Genomic DNA, 18,375 nt, shown 5'->3' with positions numbered 1-18,375 from the left:
CCACTAGGAAGTTTGGAAAGTTTATAGCCTTGACTAAGAACATCGGTTATTGATTTCGACACCAGAAAAGGAGATCATTCTCACTGACATTGCGGTTTTCTCGGAATGTATGACATGGAATTTGGGAAAGTTTTCACTATGTTGGCCATAGAAGCTAAATACTTCTTCGGTGCGCCCTCGTTTATGAGGGCGATCAGCAAGTGGGGGAAAAGAACATGCCATAAATATATGCAGAAATTCGGCAGCACCTCCAGGCACCCACCTCTATATGGAGCCCAACAAGGGGAGGCTGCAAGACCGTGAAAAAACACGTCCTGCAGGCGCCAGCTGTACGACGCTACAATAACCAAATCTGTTATAACCAAGGTAGGCCATTCCACACAAGTTTAACCCTTGCTGCCTGGAAAAAGTGGAAGTGAAAGGAAGCCAAAAGGAGACAGGAAAGATCGAAAGCAAGTGAAAGACGAAGATTAGAGAGGAGGATAGGAAAAGACAACTACCGATTTCTCCCGGGTGGGTCAGTCTGGGGGTGCCGTCTACGTGAAGCAGAGGTCAAAGAGGTGTGTAGTGCGCCTTTTGCGCAGGAGGCAGCCGCATAGCATTATTCTCATAATGAGTTGGCATAAACTAGTATACAAAGTAGGATTCTAAAATTCGAGCGAACCAACTGCAAGTGCATTCATGGCAATATTAGTTCTTCAGTATGACACAATGTTTAACAAGAACAAATAAACAGTTCGTTAGGCTTTGTCTAGCAAGCATAGCGGCTTAGCAGGTGCAAATTATCAGGATAAATCTATACACTCACATTGGTGGAAGGCACATGGCTGGCTACCTGGCTGCCTGCCACCTCTTCTCGAGGCCCAAGGACGCAGCTGGGCTTTGCCAACTCGCAATGAGCTGGCAGTGCCCCATCCATTGGGGCAGTGCCGAGATCCAAATCCTGAACACAAAAAGCAAGTTGATAGCACATCATAGCAACGAGTACCTCAAGGGTGTACAATAGATGCAGGTTAGAGAACAAATACAACTGAGCAATACAGTGTGGCAGCCCATGCAGAACACCAAAAAATAATTATGCAGATCCAAGACACACTGGAGTCAACGTGAAGCAAAGTCTTAGTGACATGCTTAATGAAGTGCTATAAAAGTAAAGGTGCATATAATAGTGTTTACTTTCACCCTGTGGGACCTGTAATTTTAATTATGCAATGTTTATGTTTGTTCACCATAAACATATGTGCGCAAGTGTCTCATGCAATTTCTTTTTCTTTATGCACTACACTGCTCACAGGTTATGCCATATTGCAAATGCCAAACAAAGCAGATGCAGATACACATTGTCAGATGTCTACTGCATGCAGCGATGCAACAATGACAAAAGCAACATCATGATGTTTGTATGGCAGACATCTAGCTAAATTTAATGATTCTGTACCCCCTTGGGTCACAGTGGCACATGCCGAATGCCTAAACCCAAGGTGCCACTGGATATAACATGTTATTCCATTAAGAGGTCAGTGTGATTTAAAAATACCTTCAAGTCATCATTATACCCACATCTTAAATAGCAACTTTCTTTTTCTCCAGAATATAGCATGCTAACTGGCATTAGTGAGTCCGAGAGCGTACAGAGCTATGTCAGCCCAAGTGCTGGAGCCTGCAATCTTTGCATATAAACCTGCATATACATGACATGAAAACTGTTTACAGCGCAAACACATGCAACCACAAAGTATAAGGGACAGGACACAAGCGCTTATACTTTGTGGTATAATACTTATGCTTATACCTTATACTTGTGGTTATACTTAACCACACCATACCATACCTTATACTTTGTGGTTACATGTGTTTGCGCTGTAAACAGTTTTCATGTCAAGTATGCACCAACTCGCCCAGAAAGAAGTTTTAATGAACTGCATATACATATCCACAATCATACCTACAAAGATACCACAGCAGCAGCAACCATGCCAAACACAGGCTTAGGAAAAGGGGAGATAGAAAAATATAGGAAAAAAGCTTAGCTTCAAGAAAAAAGTGCTCGCAATCCAAAACAGCTAAAGACAATGTTCACTAGGTCATCTTATTCTGCTAAAAATTAACAAGACAGTGCTTTCGCCCACTCACTTCAGCATCCGCTCTCTTAGATAAAGTGGCGAAAGCAACAATATCATTTATAGTCCCGTGGCTGCTACATTAGGCTTGCAAAGTACAAACTAAATGCGTACAAATCTGTCTTCGTTCTGGCTGTTGAGATTTCCAGATCTTAATTTTTCGCAGCACCATGCAAAACACACTAGCTGGGCTTTCATTTATTGTGTATACATACCTCATACAGCGTGGTAGACTCTTGTTGATCAATTGCCATTCGGGAGTTTTCCTGAATGAAATTATCCTGAAATCCAGGAACCAACCACATTGCAATTACCACCACACATCAATTCTCTAAATGTGTAGGCCACAGACTTATCAGCATTAGCACATGAACTATAAAGAAGCTATGCGAAGTGTCTAAGAGCAATGGCAAAGTTCTTTTTGAGCCCTTTTCTGAAATTAAACAGGGCCTAACCTGCCACCTTCCTTGCCAATGGCTCAAAACACATAGATCTAGACCGAGAAGCAAGAAGCGTGCTTGTCAGCTATTACTTAAACATATGTCTGAGCTAGAAAAAACGATTGCTTGGGAGCAGAATGTAGGAATGACACAGCACAACAGGAAAGAGAAACATCAAACACTGATTGTTCATTTGGTTGCTGCATGGGGACAACCTGAAGTGTGTGCATTCTTCAGTCGAAATTCAATGCAAGCTTACCCAATATTTGAAGCTTTAAACCACGTAAAAATTTGTGTCACACTACATGGTGCTCTTCAGCTGAATGCATAAGGTTATCTTGCTGGCGGAAATACTACGGCCCATGTGTTGCCTCATGTGTGACAACTATGCAACACTGCAGAGCACTACATGCTATCACTATTGTTGAGAACTAGTAAAGCCCCAGAAACTTGTAGTGAATAATTATACTATTGCATATTGCTGCGCTGGAAGAAAAACACCAGCTTTTTAATTTGTATAGGTCAAAATGTTCACAAGTATACCAACTCGTACTTGCTCCACGCTTATTTCACAGGCATAGGAGGGTGCTAGTGAGTATTGATAGGTGCAAGGATGTGTGTATGAATGGGAGTGTTAACAAGCTTGAGGGGACGTATGGATAACAGCAAGTGCTGATAAACACGACTATGAATGAAATTTGGTAGCAGCGAGTTTCAGTGAATGCGAGTATAATAGGTGGCTGTCCACAAGTGCGAGTGAATGTAATGTGAGTGAATGGTTGTGGATGCAAGAATTATCATGACTGGGTACCATTAAGTGTCAATGCAAGCAACTGCAAATGCCACATGATACTGTATACCGTTTTGTATTGCACTATGCGGGAATAGATTTTCTTTCTTTCATGAATGCAAGTGCCAATGACTGCGAGTGAGTGCGTAGCCTCCAAATATATAGGCGAGCAAGTATGAGCGAGTATGTGCTTTTTCTGCCTATGGCTGTTTAATGCAAAGGAGATATAATAACCTGGCCTTTGGACGTGAATCCCATAGATTATGAGAAAAGCCATGTAAAGGGCTCCAGATACTTTTTTTAAAACCTCAGGTTCGTCAATGTACACATAAATCGATGCATGAGCTGTTTTGAATTCTGGCTTCATTGGATTGTGGCTCACAACACTGATAATTATTTCTTTTTACTTTGTGCTCTGTGGTAGGACGTCGCAGTGGCTGAACCACAGTGGTGGGTATAACTTTAGCTAAATTTGAAACGGAAGTAACAGCTAGTGCTACAGGCACTTTCCTGTGTCGTATATTTTTTCTCCCTTGTTGTTAGTGGTGTTATGTTTATTTGACAACGAATGCCAATTCACTCAATTTGCCACTCTGCTAATTATACTGCTACTGCATTGAAACATAACCCTTAATGAAAGTTTACACATTATTTCTTGCACTGCGAAATACATTTTTATTTCAGAAAACAATTGTAATGATCTTGTCGCTGAGAAATCTACACTGCAGACATATTAGCAGGATTCCATGCATTGCACAAGAATGCTACCTAGTGCTCACCAGTGATACAGAAGCTAGACTGTACACAAGCAGGAATGTGCAAAGAAGCAAAGAAAAGCTTATCCACAGTAACTAGTATATAGCCATAAGTACAGTATTACGTGCGCTAACATGCACGAAATGTGCATAGCCCATAACAAAGCCCCCCGCAGGGGCGTCTGCGTAAGCAGGCGTTTGGTGTGTTGTGACACCACGGACCCGAGCACATGAGGGTCGGACCCTCCCGCGTGTAGCCGTGCGCGGCTTAGCCGTGTCTGGGGAAAAGGGGATCCTGGGGGTTGAGCCGAAGCTGGGTGTTTGGACCTTTAAGGCCCCCCGGCGGAGGCAACACACCTCTTCGGCCTCAGCTTCACATAGACGGCACCTCCAGACTGACCCACCTGGAGGAAATCGGCAGTCGCCTTTTCCTGTCTCTCTCTCCCTACAATCTTCGTCTTTCCCCTACTTTCCACCTTTCCTGTCTCCTTCTCTCTTCTATTTACTTCCTTTCTCCTTGGCGGCAAGGGTTAACCCTGTGTGGTTATCCAACCTTGGGTACACCATATTTGGTTATAGTGGCGGCGTACGACTGGCGTCGTGCAGACTTGCATGCAAGCTCTGCCGCGTCCCCTCGTTGGGCTCCGTGGTGGGCGGTCGGCGCTGTTGCCGAATTTTTATACATTTTCATGGAACCTTCTTTTCCCAAACTTCCTGATCGCCCTCAGAAACGAGGGCGCACCGAAGATATCTTTCAATTTTTCGGACGACAAGTCCTCAACTTTCCCCGATTCCACGTGATTCATTCAGAAAAACCAGACAAACTAGTGCGATCCATTTCACCGTTCCTTGTCTCCAAGACTCTGACCGAAGTTTTCGGTACAGGATATAAGGTGTCCAAAATGTCAAGTGGCGATCTCCTTTTGGAGCTCCAAGATCAGAAGCAGTATGAGAAGCTGCCGAAACTTGTCTCATTTGGAGAGACCCAATTAATAGTAACCCCGCACCGTACCATGAACACAAGCCGCGGTGTTGTCTCAGACGATGACTTGCTGGAGCTCACTGAGGATGAACTCTTGGAGGGCTTCAGTGACCAGAATGTAATCAATGTTAAAAGAATTAAGATTAGGCGTGACAGTAAAGAAATCAAGACCAAACACCTTATATTGACTTTCGGCTCAAGTATTCTGCCCGAGTCTGTAGAGGCCGGGTACATCAAGCTCCGTGTTAGGCCATATGTGCCAAATCCCCTTAGATGTTTCAAATGCCAACGCTTCGGCCACAGTTCGCAGAGCTGCCGAGGCCGTCAAACCTGTGCGAAGTGCAGTGCCCACGAACATAATTCTGAAGCTTGCAAAAACACTCTCCACTGCGTAAACTGTGAAGGCGAGCACGCCGCATACTCGTGGTCGTGCCCGTCCTGGAAAAAAGAGAAAGACATAGTCACAATCAAAGTTAAAGAAAACATATCGTACAAAGAGGCACGCAGGCGGGTAGCATACCTGTCTAAGAGTAGCTTTGCCGATGTGGCGCGTAAGGGGGCAGCGTCACAACGGCCTCCGGCGGCTGTCCGACCCACAGGCAGTGAGTCGGCGGTTACGCCATCTGCCCCCGCGGCGGTTGCAGCTAGCGCTGCTCCGTCTACCCAGCAGACGGGGCCATCGACCCCGAAGGTGGACGTAGCCGACGGTGCCCCGGCCTCCGAGGCCCCTTCCAGCGCTGGCAACGGCCAGCTTAGCCAAATCCCTCTGGGAGCCCCATCGACCTCCGGGCTGGTGGGCGCAGGGGTCTTGCCCTCCAAGGCGGGACTCCCTCTGAAAACCTCTCGCTCGCAAGAGCGCTTGTCCGGCGCCTCACACGAGGCAATGGACACTACACCTGTCCCCAAGGCGCACCAAGCGCCTAAGGAGCGTCGAGAATCGCTCGAACGCTTCAAAAAGAACAAAACACCTATTACAGGGCCTCGAAAAGGCTCTGTAATCTAAGGCATCTTTCCGTTTCCGTACACACAGCACTAATTTACATTAAATATGGACACACAAATCATACAATGGAACGTCAGAGGTCTCCTTAGAAACCTTGATGATGTACAAGAACTGATCCAACAACACAATCCAAAAGTGCTGTGTTTACAGGAAACACATTTAAAATCCAAACACACAAGCTTTCTCCGACAGTACATAACTTTTCGCAAAGATCGCGATGATCCTGTCGCATCATCGGGCGGTGTCGCCATTGTTATCCATAAGAGCATTGCGTGTCAACCTTTCCCGCTACAAACGCCTCTCGAAGCAGTGGCGTTTGATCCTATAGATCAATTGCCAGAACCTTATGTTGTTCTCGGCGATTTCAATGCGCACAGCTCCCTGTGGGGCGATTCTCGTACAGACGCGCGAGGTCGTCTCGTTGAACAGTTCCTTTTCTCTTCTGGTGCTTGTCTTCTGAATAAGAAGGAAGCGACATACTATTCTCTCGCAAACAAAACATTTTCTTCAATAGATCTTAGCCTAGTCTCCCCGTCACTACTGTCTGAACTTGAATGGGAAGTAAACGACAATCCTTACGGAAGCGACCACTTCCCTATACTACTAAGAACATATAAAGAACACGAATGTCTACCACAGGCTCCCAGGTGGAAAATCGATACAGCCGACTGGGAGAAATTCCGAACCCTCACCAGGATCTCATGGGATGACATGTCCTCTTTAGAAATTGATGCTGCCGTTCAGTATTTTACAGCCTTCATTATAGATGCCGCGTCTAAATGCATATCTGAAGTAAGTGGTTTCGCATGCAAACGGCGCGTCCCGTGGTGGAACGACGAGTGTAGGACCGCCCGTAAGAAACAAAACAAAGCGTGGGGGTTGCTACGCGCCTCTCCCACTGCGGAGAATCTCATTAACTTTAAAAAAGCAAAATCTGAAGGAAGGAGAACGCGCCGACTGGCCAGAAGAGAGAGCTGGCAGAAGTTTTTATCGGGTATCAGCTCTTATACTGAGGAGGGGAAAGTCTGGAACAGGGTTAACAAGATAAAAGGACGACAAACTTATTCACTCCCTCTAGTAAATACACAGGGCGGTACACTGAAAGATCAGGCCGACTCACTTGGGGAGCACTTTGAGAGTGTATCAAGCTCAAAACATTATTCGCAATCCTTCCTAAAATATAAACAAATAGAAGAATGCAAGCCACTCGTCAATAAATGCCGACAGAATGAACCCTACAATTGCCCTTTTAGTGCAGCCGAGTTGAAAGCTGCCTTGAGCGCATGCAAGAGCTCTGCACCGGGATCCGATAGAATCATGTATGAAATGCTCAAAAACTTACACAATGACACGCAAGTAACACTACTTACACTTTTCAACACTATCTGGGACGCAGGGTACCTTCCAACGGCATGGAAAGAAGCCACTGTGGTCCCTGTTTTGAAAGAAGGGAAAGACCCTTCTTCAGTGGCAAGTTACCGCCCGATAGCCCTCACAAGCTGCATGTGTAAGGTATTTGAAAAAATGATAAATCGGCGACTCATCCATTTTCTTGAACAAAACAAAATGCTTGATCCCTTTCAGTGTGGCTTTCGAGAAGGGCGCTGCACAACCGACCATCTTGTACGTATTGAAGGACATATTCGTGACGCGCTTGTACACAAACAGTTCTTCGTATCGATATTCCTCGATATAGAGAAGGCGTACGATACGACCTGGCGCTACGGAATCTTGAGAGATTTGTCAGAAATGGGCATTCATGGTAATATGCTAAACGTAATAAAAAGCTACTTGTCCAGTCGTACCTTCCGGGTGAAAGTCGGCAATGTGCTGTCACGTCCTTTTACACAAGAAACTGGTGTACTCCAGGAAGGCGTGCTCAGTTGCACACTTTTTATTGTTAAAATGGCAACGCTTCGTGCGTCCTTACCACCAGCCGTCTTGTATTCCGTCTATGTGGACGACATTCAAATAGGCTTCAAATCCTGTAACCTCGCAGTATGCGAGAGACAGGTACAGCATGGCTTGAACAAGGTGTCAGGGTGGGCAGAGAAAAATGGTTTTAAAATCAATCCTCAAAAAAGTTCTTGTGTGCTGTTTACAAGGAAGAGAGGCCTAGTTCCGGATCCTTGCTTACAAATGTGTGGACAACAGATTCCTGTAAACAAAGAGCACAAATTTCTAGGTATTATACTCGACAATAGACTTACTTTCGTCCCACACATTAAACAACCCAAAGAAAAGTGTCTGAAAACAATGAACCTAATGAAACTTCTATCCCAGACTACGTGGGGTAGTGACAGGAAGAGCCTAATGAATCTGTATAAGAGCCTCATCCGGTCACGATTAGATTATGGTGCCGTGGTATATAACTCTGCCGCCCCAAGCGCACTAAAGATGCTAGACCCGGTTCACCATCTAGGCATCCGTTTAGCCACGGGCGCTTTCAGAACAAGCCCAATTGAAAGCTTATATGCCGAATCGAATGAATGGTCTCTCCACCTACAGAGATCATACAACAGCTTTACATATTTCCTTAAAGTACGCTCTAATCCTGAACATCCATGTTTTCATACCGTTACCGATATGACGTGCGCTACACTTTTCAGCAACCGTCCCTCCATAAGACAGCCTTTTTCGCTGCGTGTGAAGGAGCTTAGCAATGAAATGCATGTCCCACTCCTCGAGCATCGCCTAATGCACACAATCAAGCTCTTACCTCCCTGGGAGTGGCAGGTGATACAATGTGACATATCCTTTATAAAAGTTACAAAGCACGCTCCTGAGGCCGAAATCAGAATGCATTTCCTAGAACTACAGCACAAGCACTCCTGTGCAGATTTCTACACAGACGCTTCGAAGTCAAATGCCGGGGTATCCTATGCAGCAGTCGGCCCATCCTTCTCGCAATCCGACGTACTGCATCCCGAAACAAGCATCTTTACGGCCGAGGCCTACGCATTACTCTCTGCCGTGAAACATATAAGAAGATCAAAACTTTCAAAAGCAGCGATCTATACAGACCCCCTAAGCGTCGTGAAGGCCTTGATGTCAGTCTATACACACAAAAATCCTGTACTTAGTGAGCTCTACACCGTCTTGTGTAAAGCGTACATATCTAACCAGCGTATCATCATATGCTGGGTGCCTGGCCACAGGAGCATTGAGGGTAACGTTCTGGCGGACGAGATGGCCACGTCAATCGCATCGCAAACTGTTAACCCTACCGCTGCGGTGCCTGTCACAGATCTGAGGCCTTTCTTGCGAAGGAGATTGCGGGACCACTGGCAACGCATGTGGGACGCGGAAACGAATAATAAGCTCCACCTGATAACCCGCAGGGGCGTCTGCGCAAGCAGGCGTTTGGTGCGTTGCGACACCACGTACCCGAGCACTCGAGGGTTGGACCCTCCCGCGCGTAGCCTTGCGCGGCTTAGCCGTGTCCGGGGAAAGGGGGATCCTGGGGGTTGAGCCGATGCCGGGTGTTCGGACCGTTAAGGCCCCCCGGCGGAGGCAACACACCTCTTTGGTCTCTGCTTCACGTAGACGGCACCCCCGGACTGACCCACCCGGGGGAAATCGGTAGTTGCCTTTTCCTTTCTCTCGCTCTCCCTCCACCCTTCGTCTTTCCCTCACTTTCCATCTTTCCTGTCTTCTCCTAGCTTCCGCTCACTTCCAATTTTTCGAGGCAGCAAGGGTTAACCTTGTGTGAATAACCAACCTAGGTTATCTCATATTTGGTTATAGTGATGACGTACAGCTGGCGTTTACAGGACCTGTTCATACAGTCCCTGTAGCGTCCCCTCGTAGGGCTCCATGGTGGGTGGCTGGCGTTATTGCCGAAAACTACATTTTTCTATGGCAAGTTCCTTTCCTCCGATTCCTGATCGCCCTCACAAAAGAGGGCGCACCGAAGATGTATTCCAGTTCTTTGGTCGTCAAAGACCGAACTTCCCACGGTACCATGTCATCCACTCTGAAAAATCCGATAAACAAGTGCGAAATATCTCCCCTTTTCTAGTTTCCAAGTCCTTAACAGATGTCCTTGGTCCAGGCTACAAGGTATCAAGGCTGGCAAGTGGTGATCTCCTGTTAGAACTGCATGATCAGAAACAATACGATAAGTTGCCCAGTCTATTGTCATTTGGGGATGTTCCATTGACAGTAACTCCTCACCGCACTCTGAACACCACCCGCGGCGTTGTGTCTGATGACGATTTGCTCCAGCTGACAGAGGCTGAGCTCTTGGAGGGCTTCAGTGAGCAGAACGTTGTCAATGTCAGAAGAATTAAGATAAGAAGGGATGGAAAAGAAATTCAAACAAAGCACCTGATACTCACATTCGGTTCAAGTATTCTGCCCGAGTCTGTAGAGGCCGGGTACATCAAGCTCCGTGTCAGGCCATGTGTGCCAAATCCCCTAAGATGCTTCAAATGCCAGCGTTTTGGCCACAGCTCGCAGAGCTGCCGAGGCCGCCAAACATGCGCCAAATGCAGCAGTGCCCTTGAACACGCCACTGAAGCTTGTGCAAGCACTCTCCACTGTGTAAACTGTGATGGGGAGCACGCCGCGTACTCGCGGTCGTGCCCATCCTGGAAGAAAGAAAAAGAAATCGTAACGATCAAAGTGAAAGAAAATATCTCATTTAAGGAGGCACGCAGGCGGGTTGCATACCTGCCAAAGAAAAGCTTTGCCGAAGTGGCGCGTCAGGGGGCAGCGTCACAACGGCCTCCGGCGGCTGTCCGACCCACAAGCAGTGAGTCGGCAATCACGCCATCTGCCCCCGCGACGGTTGCAGCTAGCGCTGCTCCGTCAACCGAGGAGAAGGAACCATCGACCCCGAAGGAGGGCGCAGCCGAGGCTGCCTCAACTTCCGAGGTTCCTTCCTGCGCTGGCAACGGCCGGCGTAGCCAAATCCCTCTGGGAGCCCCATCGACCTCCGGGCTGGTGGGCGCAGGGGTCTTGCCCTCCAAGGCAGGACTCTCTCTTGTAACTTCTCGCTCGCAAGAGCACGTGTCCGGCGCCTCACAAGAGGCAATGGACACTACTCCGGTCCTCAAGGCGCACCAAACGCCTAAGGAGCGGCGAGGCTCCCTCGAACGCTCCAGAAAGGCCAGAACCCCCGTTACAGGGCCTCGAAAGAGCTCTGTAACCTAAATCATCACCTCCCTTTCCGTACACACAGCACTTATTTACTTTCAACATGGATACACAAATCATTCAATGGAATGTCAGAGGTCTTCTTAGGAACCTTGATGATGTGCAAGAGATCATACACAAACACAATCCAAAAGTGCTGTGTCTACAGGAAACACACCTAAAAACACAACACACAAACTTTCTCCGACAGCATGTTACTTTTCGCAAAGATCGCGATGACGCAATCGCATCATCGGGAGGTGTTGCAATTGTAATCCAAAAGAGCATAGCATGTCAACATTTACAGCTACGAACGGCCCTTGAAGCAGTGGCGGTTCGAATAGTTTTGCTAAACAAACTTATCACTATTTGCTCGATTTATATACCCCCACACTACAAACTAAGCAAACATGAATTTCAGTCATTAATAGATGAATTGCCAGAACCCTATGTTGTTCTTGGCGATTTCAATGCACACAGCACCTTGTGGGGCGACTCTCGTATCGATGCGCGAGGTCGTCTCGTTGAACAGCTCCTTTTTTCTTCCGGTGCGTGTCTGCTTAATAAGAAGGCACCCACATATTACTGTCTTGCCAACAAAACCGTTTCTTCAATTGATCTGAGCATAGTTTCCCCGTCCATACTGCCTGAACTCGAATGGGAAGTTACTAACAATCCTTACGGAAGCGACCACTTCCCCATACTATTAAGAACACTTAAACAAAACGAATACCCACCACAGGCTCCTAGGTGGAAGATTGACACAGCAGACTGGGAGAAATTCCGAACCCTAACTAGCATAACATGCGATGACATGTCCTCGTTAGAAATTGATGCTGCTGTGGATTACTTTACAGCCTTCATTATAGATGCCGCATCTAAATGCATACGTGAAGTAAGTGGCTTGGCGTGCAAACGGCGTGTCCCGTGGTGGAACGACGATTGTAGGATCGCTCGTAAAAATCAGAACAGGGCGTGGGGGTTGCTACGCGCTTCTCCCACTGCGGAGAATCTTAGCAATTTTAAAAAAGTAAAATCCCAAGGCAGGCGAACCCGCCGACAGGCCAGACGAGAAAGTTGGCAGAAGTTCCTATCGAGTATTAACTCGTTCAGAGATGAGGCCAAAGCCTGGAACAGGGTCAATAGGATAAGAGGGCGACAAGCATATGCACTCCCTTTGGTAAACACAGAAGGCGATACCCTACAAGATCAGGCGGACTCACTTGGGGAGCACTTTGAGAGTGTGTCAAGTGCCAACCATTACTCACAATCCTTTCTGAAATATAAACATATAGAAGAATGTAAGCCACTCATGAGAAAATGTCAACAGTATGAACCATACAACTGCCCTTTTAGCATTGCCGAGTTGAGAGCTGCCTTGAGCGCATGCAAGAGCTCTGCACCGGGATCTGACAGGATCATGTATGAAATGATCAAAAACTTACATAAAGACACCCAAGTTACACTAGTCACAATTTACAACACCATTTGGTCTGCGGGATACCTCCCGACTGCGTGGAAAGAAGCCATTGTGATCCCGGTTTTGAAACAAGGCAAAGATCCTTCCTCAGTGGCAAGTTACCGCCCGATAGCCCTGACAAGTTGCCTTTGTAAGGTATTTGAAAAAATGATCAATCGCCGTCTCGTGCATCTCCTAGAGTCCAGTAAAATGCTTGACCCATTTCAGTGTGGTTTTCGGGAAGGGCGATCTACAACCGACCATCTCGTGCGCATCGAAGCGAGCATTCGCGATGCCTTCGTGCACAAGCAATCTTTCCTATCTGTATTTCTGGATATGGAAAAAGCTTACGACACAACCTGGCGGTACGGAATCCTGCGCGATCTTTCCGCGCTAGGTATCCGCGGCAATATGTTAAATATTATAGAGAGCTACCTAGAGAACCGTACATTTCGAGTGAAAATAGGTCCTGCACTGTCGCGTACATTTATACAGGAAACTGGGGTACCCCAGGGTGGCGTACTCAGCTGCACGCTCTTTGTCGTCAAAATGAACACGCTTCGTGCATCTTTACCACCAGCTATTTTCTACTCCGTCTACGTAGACGATATACAGATAGCTTTCAAATCATGCAACCTTACAGTATGTGAAAGACAGGTACAGCAGGGCTTAAACAAGGTGTCCAAGTGGGCAGATCAAAATGGATTTAAAATCAACCCGCACAAAAGTTCTTGTGTTCTCTTCACAAGAAAGAGAGGCTTGGTCCCAGATCCTTGTGTAGAACTGGGCGGACAACAAATTCCTGTAAACAAAGATCACAAATTTCTTGGTGTTATACTTGACTCCAGGCTTACTTTCATTCCGCACATAAAACATCTGGAAGAAAAATGTCTTAGAACAATGAACTTACTTAAAATCCTATCCCACACAACGTGGGGTAGCGACAGACAGTGTTTGTTGAATATTTACAAGAGCCTTGTTCGATCACGGTTAGATTATGGTGCCGTAGCATATCACTCTGCCGCACCGAGCGCACTTAAGATGTTAGACCCCGTTCACCATCTGGGTATCCGATTGGCCACTGGCGCATTTAGGACAAGCCCTGTTGAAAGCCTATATGTAGAGTCAGATGAGTGGCCACTCCATCTTCAAAGAACAAACATCAGCTTAACATATTTTCTCAAGGTTCGCTCTAATAAGGAACATCCGTGTTTTACAACCGCTAACGACTTGACGTGCGAAACACTTTTTCATAACAGACCCTCTATGAGACTTCCTTTCTCACTGCGTGCAAGAGAACTTTGCACGGAAATGGATGTCCCAGTTCTCGAGCAACGCTTAATGCCTCCAGCTAAGCTAGTACCACCCTGGGAGTGGCAGCTGATAGTGTGACACATCCTTTATAGAGGTTACTAAACATGCGCCAGAGCCACATATCAAAATGCATTTCTTGGAGCTCCAGCACAAGTACTCGTGCGCAGAGTTTTACACAGACGCTTCTAAGTCGCATGCCGGGGTGTCCTACGCAGCCATTGGTCCATCCTTCTCGGAATCCGGTGTACTGCACCCTGAAACAAGTATATTTACGGCTGAGGCGCATGCACTATTGTTGGCTGTGAAACATATCAGAAAAATCAAATATTCAAAAGACAATTTTATTTACAGACTCCCTAAGTGTCGTAAAAGCCTTGAAGTCACACTGTAAACACAGAAACCCCGTAATAACTGAGCTCTATTCCATTCTCTGTAGAGCGTATATGTCTAACCAGCATGTCATTATATGCTGGGTGCCCGGACATAGGGGCATTGAGGGTAACGTTCTAGCGGACCAGATGGCCACATCCATTTCATTGCATGCAGTTAGTCCTACTGCTTCGGTCCCTGTCACAGATCTGAAACCTTTCTTAAGAAGAAAACTGCGAAACCACTGGCAACGTATGTGGGACGCAGAAGTAAATAACAAACTGCACGTGATAAAACCACAGTTAGGTTCTTGGCCCCCCGTAACAAAATCACGGCGAACAGATGTCCTATTCTGTCGCCTGAGAATAGGACACACATTTGGCACGCATAACTTTCTACTCACTGAAAATGATCCTCCAACCTGCGGTAGATGCGGGGAGAGGCTGACCGTCCTCCACGTCCTCCTGGAGTGTCGGGCAGCCGAATCTGAAAGAAGAAAACATTTTTCCCTAGCATACCGGCAGCACATCCCCCTACATCCCGTAATGCTACTCGGTCCAGAACCTTTATTTGACACCAACACAGTCCTAAGTTTTCTGAAAGATGTTGTCTTGCATGTTTTTAGCCCCACGTGTTCGTAGCGGGTCCTCTCTTCAGAGGATGCCGCTGTGATAGCTCTTTCGTATAGCACGCGCCTCTAGGCCCTTGTGTTTCAAGGGCTCCGGTGAGGCAGCAGTGCTCCAGGTAATTTTACTATCTCATATATCTTTTATTCTGCATCATTCTTTTACGATGGATTTTAATGTTCAAAGTATTCGTCATGAGTCATCGCCATAATTTTATAGCACGTAGATTTTACGCACTTTACAGCGACAATTTTTAGGCCAGTTTACAGCCAATTCACATCTCCATAATACATCGTCAACATCACCACTTGTCATGGCGCTCTTTGGCCACACCTGGCCCTTGCGCCATTAAACACCACATATCATCATCATCCTCCACCTGATAAAACCACAGTTAGGATTCTGGCCCTCTACTACAAAATCGCGCCGAACAGATGTCCTATTCTGTCGGCTCAGAATAGGACACACGTTTGGCACCCATAATTTTCTACTAACCGGAAGTGAGCCTCCAACCTGTGGTAGATGCGGGGAGAGGCTGACCGTGCTCCACGTCCTTCTGGAGTGCGGGGAAGCCGAATCTGAAAGAATGAAACATTTTTCCTTAGCTTACAGACAGCACATCCCTCTCCATCCAGTAATGTTCCTCGGCCCAGAACCGCTTTTTAACACAGACACAGTCCTAGGTTTTCTGAGAGATGTGGTCCTACATGTTATTAGCCCCATGCATTCCTAGCGCTTCCTCTCTTTAGAGGATGCCGCTGGGATAGTTGTACGGTATAGCACATGCCTCCAGACCCTTGTGTTTCAAGGGCTCTAAGGAGGCAGTAGTGCTCTGGCATTTCTTATAATCGTGATATATTTTACTTATCGTATCATTCTTTTTATATGCATCTAAATTTTCATAGAACAAGTCATACGTCATTGCCATAATTTTATCATACAGATTTTACGCACTTTAGCGCGTATATTTTAAGGCCTCTTTACAGCCACCTCACACCAATTTCATAGTAATCATAGTTACACTGCACACCCACTACCACAGACATGGCGCTCTTTGGCCATTCCTGGCCCTTGCGCCATAAAACCCCATACATCATCATCATCATAACAAAGCCGTACATATGCAAACTAGAAATGCTGTTGAGTAACACACACTCCCCATTCCTTGGTTTGATTACCTTAAATTATAATTCAGCATAAGATAAACGACACCAAAGCTCAATACCATCAAGTTTACACTAGCATTTCGTGGTAAGTTAGATTTGTTTTAAAGTTGACTACATAAATAATGAGCAATGCATAATGCATAGTCATTTCTAACAAATAAATATACCAATGTCAATGAAGTTCTCACCTCACATGGCTTCATGGGAGCTTCCCGGACTGTTTGCTGCAAATCATCGCTGCAAACATTTGCAGCACAACCCTAAAGGGCAATTGAAGAGCAGTACAGTTATCAGAAGTCCGTTTACATTTTCTCCAATAGGCACTGGTAAAAGAGTAAGGCCATTAAGGCTTGTAGGGTTTTGTTTTTGACACAAAGCTTTACTGCAAATTAAAAAGTTTAGCTGCTTTAGACAAATTGCTGTAGCTATTAGATTCCCACGTGCTTAGAGATATGCATTGATAATTGTGCGGTTAAATGCATGGAGGAAGGAAAGATATAGGAGGGAGCATTACGTCAGGCAGCCAGCCTTGGCAAGCGAACGCTCCATGAAGCCACAGTAGTGGCCCAACATGTGACCTCTTTGGTCGAGATCTGCTAAGACGTTTGGTTCCCAGTAGCTATGCCAATATTTATTCGGTGCACGCTTGTTCAGCTGCCTTGCCGTGGCTCTGCCTGCAGAGTGGGAACACTAAAACCAGCCGCAAACTTCGGCATGCGACCACAGGTTGGGTCACCAGGTTGCCTTCAATCGCGTTGCGGTACGCTCCCACCTATCTTTTTCCTTCCTCCATGGTTAAAGGTAAACAGGCTAAAGTTTTGCAAAATGTGAGATCAGTGCATGAGCAATACAGAAGTGTCATTTATTAGTTGTTTATTAGGATGCAGCTAGACTCGTGTACTTAGATCGACAAATATTATTTTGCTGCTGCTTAGATGAGAAATTCTATATCAAGTACTATGGGTGCAAATCATGTCAGCTGCCAAAGAAATGTCATGATAGAAGTGTGATTGTGGCAGCAAAAGGTTAAACTAGATCGTCAAGTAACTAAATTTATAAACGTGTCCATGGGAAACAGTGCATGACTTGATTTGGCATTTCAAAATCATGAAATTTTGCTCCCCATAAAATTTCAACATGCCACATTACATACCTGTGCAGGCAGCCTTGCCGCACGAACTTCTTTTCTTAGTGCCTCAATTATGGAGGCCTCCATGGAATCTGCATGGTGCACATTTACATAAACACAATCATAATTGTCACATAAATGTCCACACATAGCACAATTAATTCCACTGACTAGCATTAATCTAACACCTTAGCTTGCATGCTGAGGCATTTTACAACACCATTCATGCACAAGGACTGACAGCACACTTGTGAGGCGACACAGAATACTGCAAAAATAGATTTCTAAGCAAAGTGACACCGTCATTTAAAAATAAATTATTGCTCACTCATCCTCTCCTCGAGTAAGCTGTGGAGTTTCTGGTTTTGCTGCCGCTCTTCAATCCGCTGCTGCTCGGATATTCTTAACTTGTTTTTGAGCCCTGCAATTTCATTTTCCGCTTTCTTCAGCATCTTCCGGGGCACCAAGTCATCGTCACTGCTGGAGTCCGTATCTCCAGCAGCAGATTTCTTCTGAAGGATCTTCTGCATTCTTGATTTTTTTGCACTTTCTAGTCGGCGCCGCTTTTCCTTTGTTGGTACATCCTAGTAATAATGTAAATGGCAAGAGGAAAATGAAGTTGCATAATATTTGTTTCGGCAAACTTTGCAATTGTTAAAGCATTATTATCATTATTATTACCTTGAGGGCTGGCTTCTGCTTGTGGCGATGTCTCTCACTTGATTGCTCAAACACGTCCATGGGAACAGGCTTGTGCTGCTTCGACATCCTGGCAATCAAATCAGCTTTGCCACCTGAAGGATAATGTAAACAAAATGCTGATTACAATAAAATATGGCATTTGTGATGGTCATCGCAAATGCCATATTAGCGCCTAATGTGGCACCTAATAGCGCCTAAATATAACTGAGGGATTCTACAAGACATACAGAAAAGGAAAAGTAACAAGCGGAAGCAGTAAGTGCCCCAAAACAAGCACACTACAGCAGTGGCGTAGCCAGAAATTTCGTTCGTGGGGGGCTCACTTTGCAGCTCGGCCTCCTCCTTATAGAATTAGTCGAGGGATATATATATGTATATATA

General features: G+C 46.0%; 1 protein-coding gene and 1 long non-coding RNA gene across 2 annotated transcripts; both read right to left on the bottom strand.

Moving 5' to 3' along the window:
- Positions 1-817: 817 nt before the first annotated feature.
- On the bottom strand, positions 818-16,425 carry LOC129381308 (uncharacterized). Its single transcript, XR_008609508.1, has 3 exons — positions 16,352-16,425; positions 2,336-2,401; positions 818-943 (listed from the first exon to the last, which is right to left on the bottom strand). It is a non-coding gene; the product is annotated as an uncharacterized lncRNA (long non-coding RNA).
- A 388-nt stretch (positions 16,426-16,813) lies between these two features.
- Positions 16,814-18,135, bottom strand: LOC140219624 (uncharacterized). Its single transcript, XM_072289556.1, has 4 exons — positions 17,974-18,135; positions 17,621-17,876; positions 17,317-17,384; positions 16,814-16,837 (listed from the first exon to the last, which is right to left on the bottom strand). The coding sequence occupies exons 1-4, from the start codon at positions 18,058-18,060 to the stop codon at positions 16,814-16,816; spliced, it is 435 nt and encodes a 144-aa protein (XP_072145657.1). The 5' UTR covers positions 18,061-18,135.
- Between the last annotated feature and the right edge of the window lie 240 nt (positions 18,136-18,375).

The sequence above is a fragment of the Dermacentor andersoni genome, chromosome 1, assembly GCF_023375885.2.
Source record: "Dermacentor andersoni chromosome 1, qqDerAnde1_hic_scaffold, whole genome shotgun sequence".
In the NCBI taxonomy this organism is placed as follows: Eukaryota; Metazoa; Arthropoda; class Arachnida; order Ixodida; family Ixodidae; genus Dermacentor; species Dermacentor andersoni.
This window is presented reverse-complemented; position numbering and strand designations above follow the sequence as displayed.

Bases quoted from the DNA above. Each gene is read 5' to 3' on its own strand.
- LOC140219624 (XM_072289556.1), bottom strand. From the start codon at position 18,060: ATGTCGAAGCAGCACAAGCCTGTTCCCATGGACGTGTTTGAGCAATCA. The intron at 17,877-17,973 runs GTAATAATAATG...CATTATTACTAG, and splicing joins AGCAGAAGCCAGCCCTCAAG to GATGTACCAACAAAGGAAAA. The intron at 17,385-17,620 runs GTGAGCAATAAT...TGCACCATGCAG, and splicing joins CTTACTCGAGGAGAGGATGA to ATTCCATGGAGGCCTCCATA.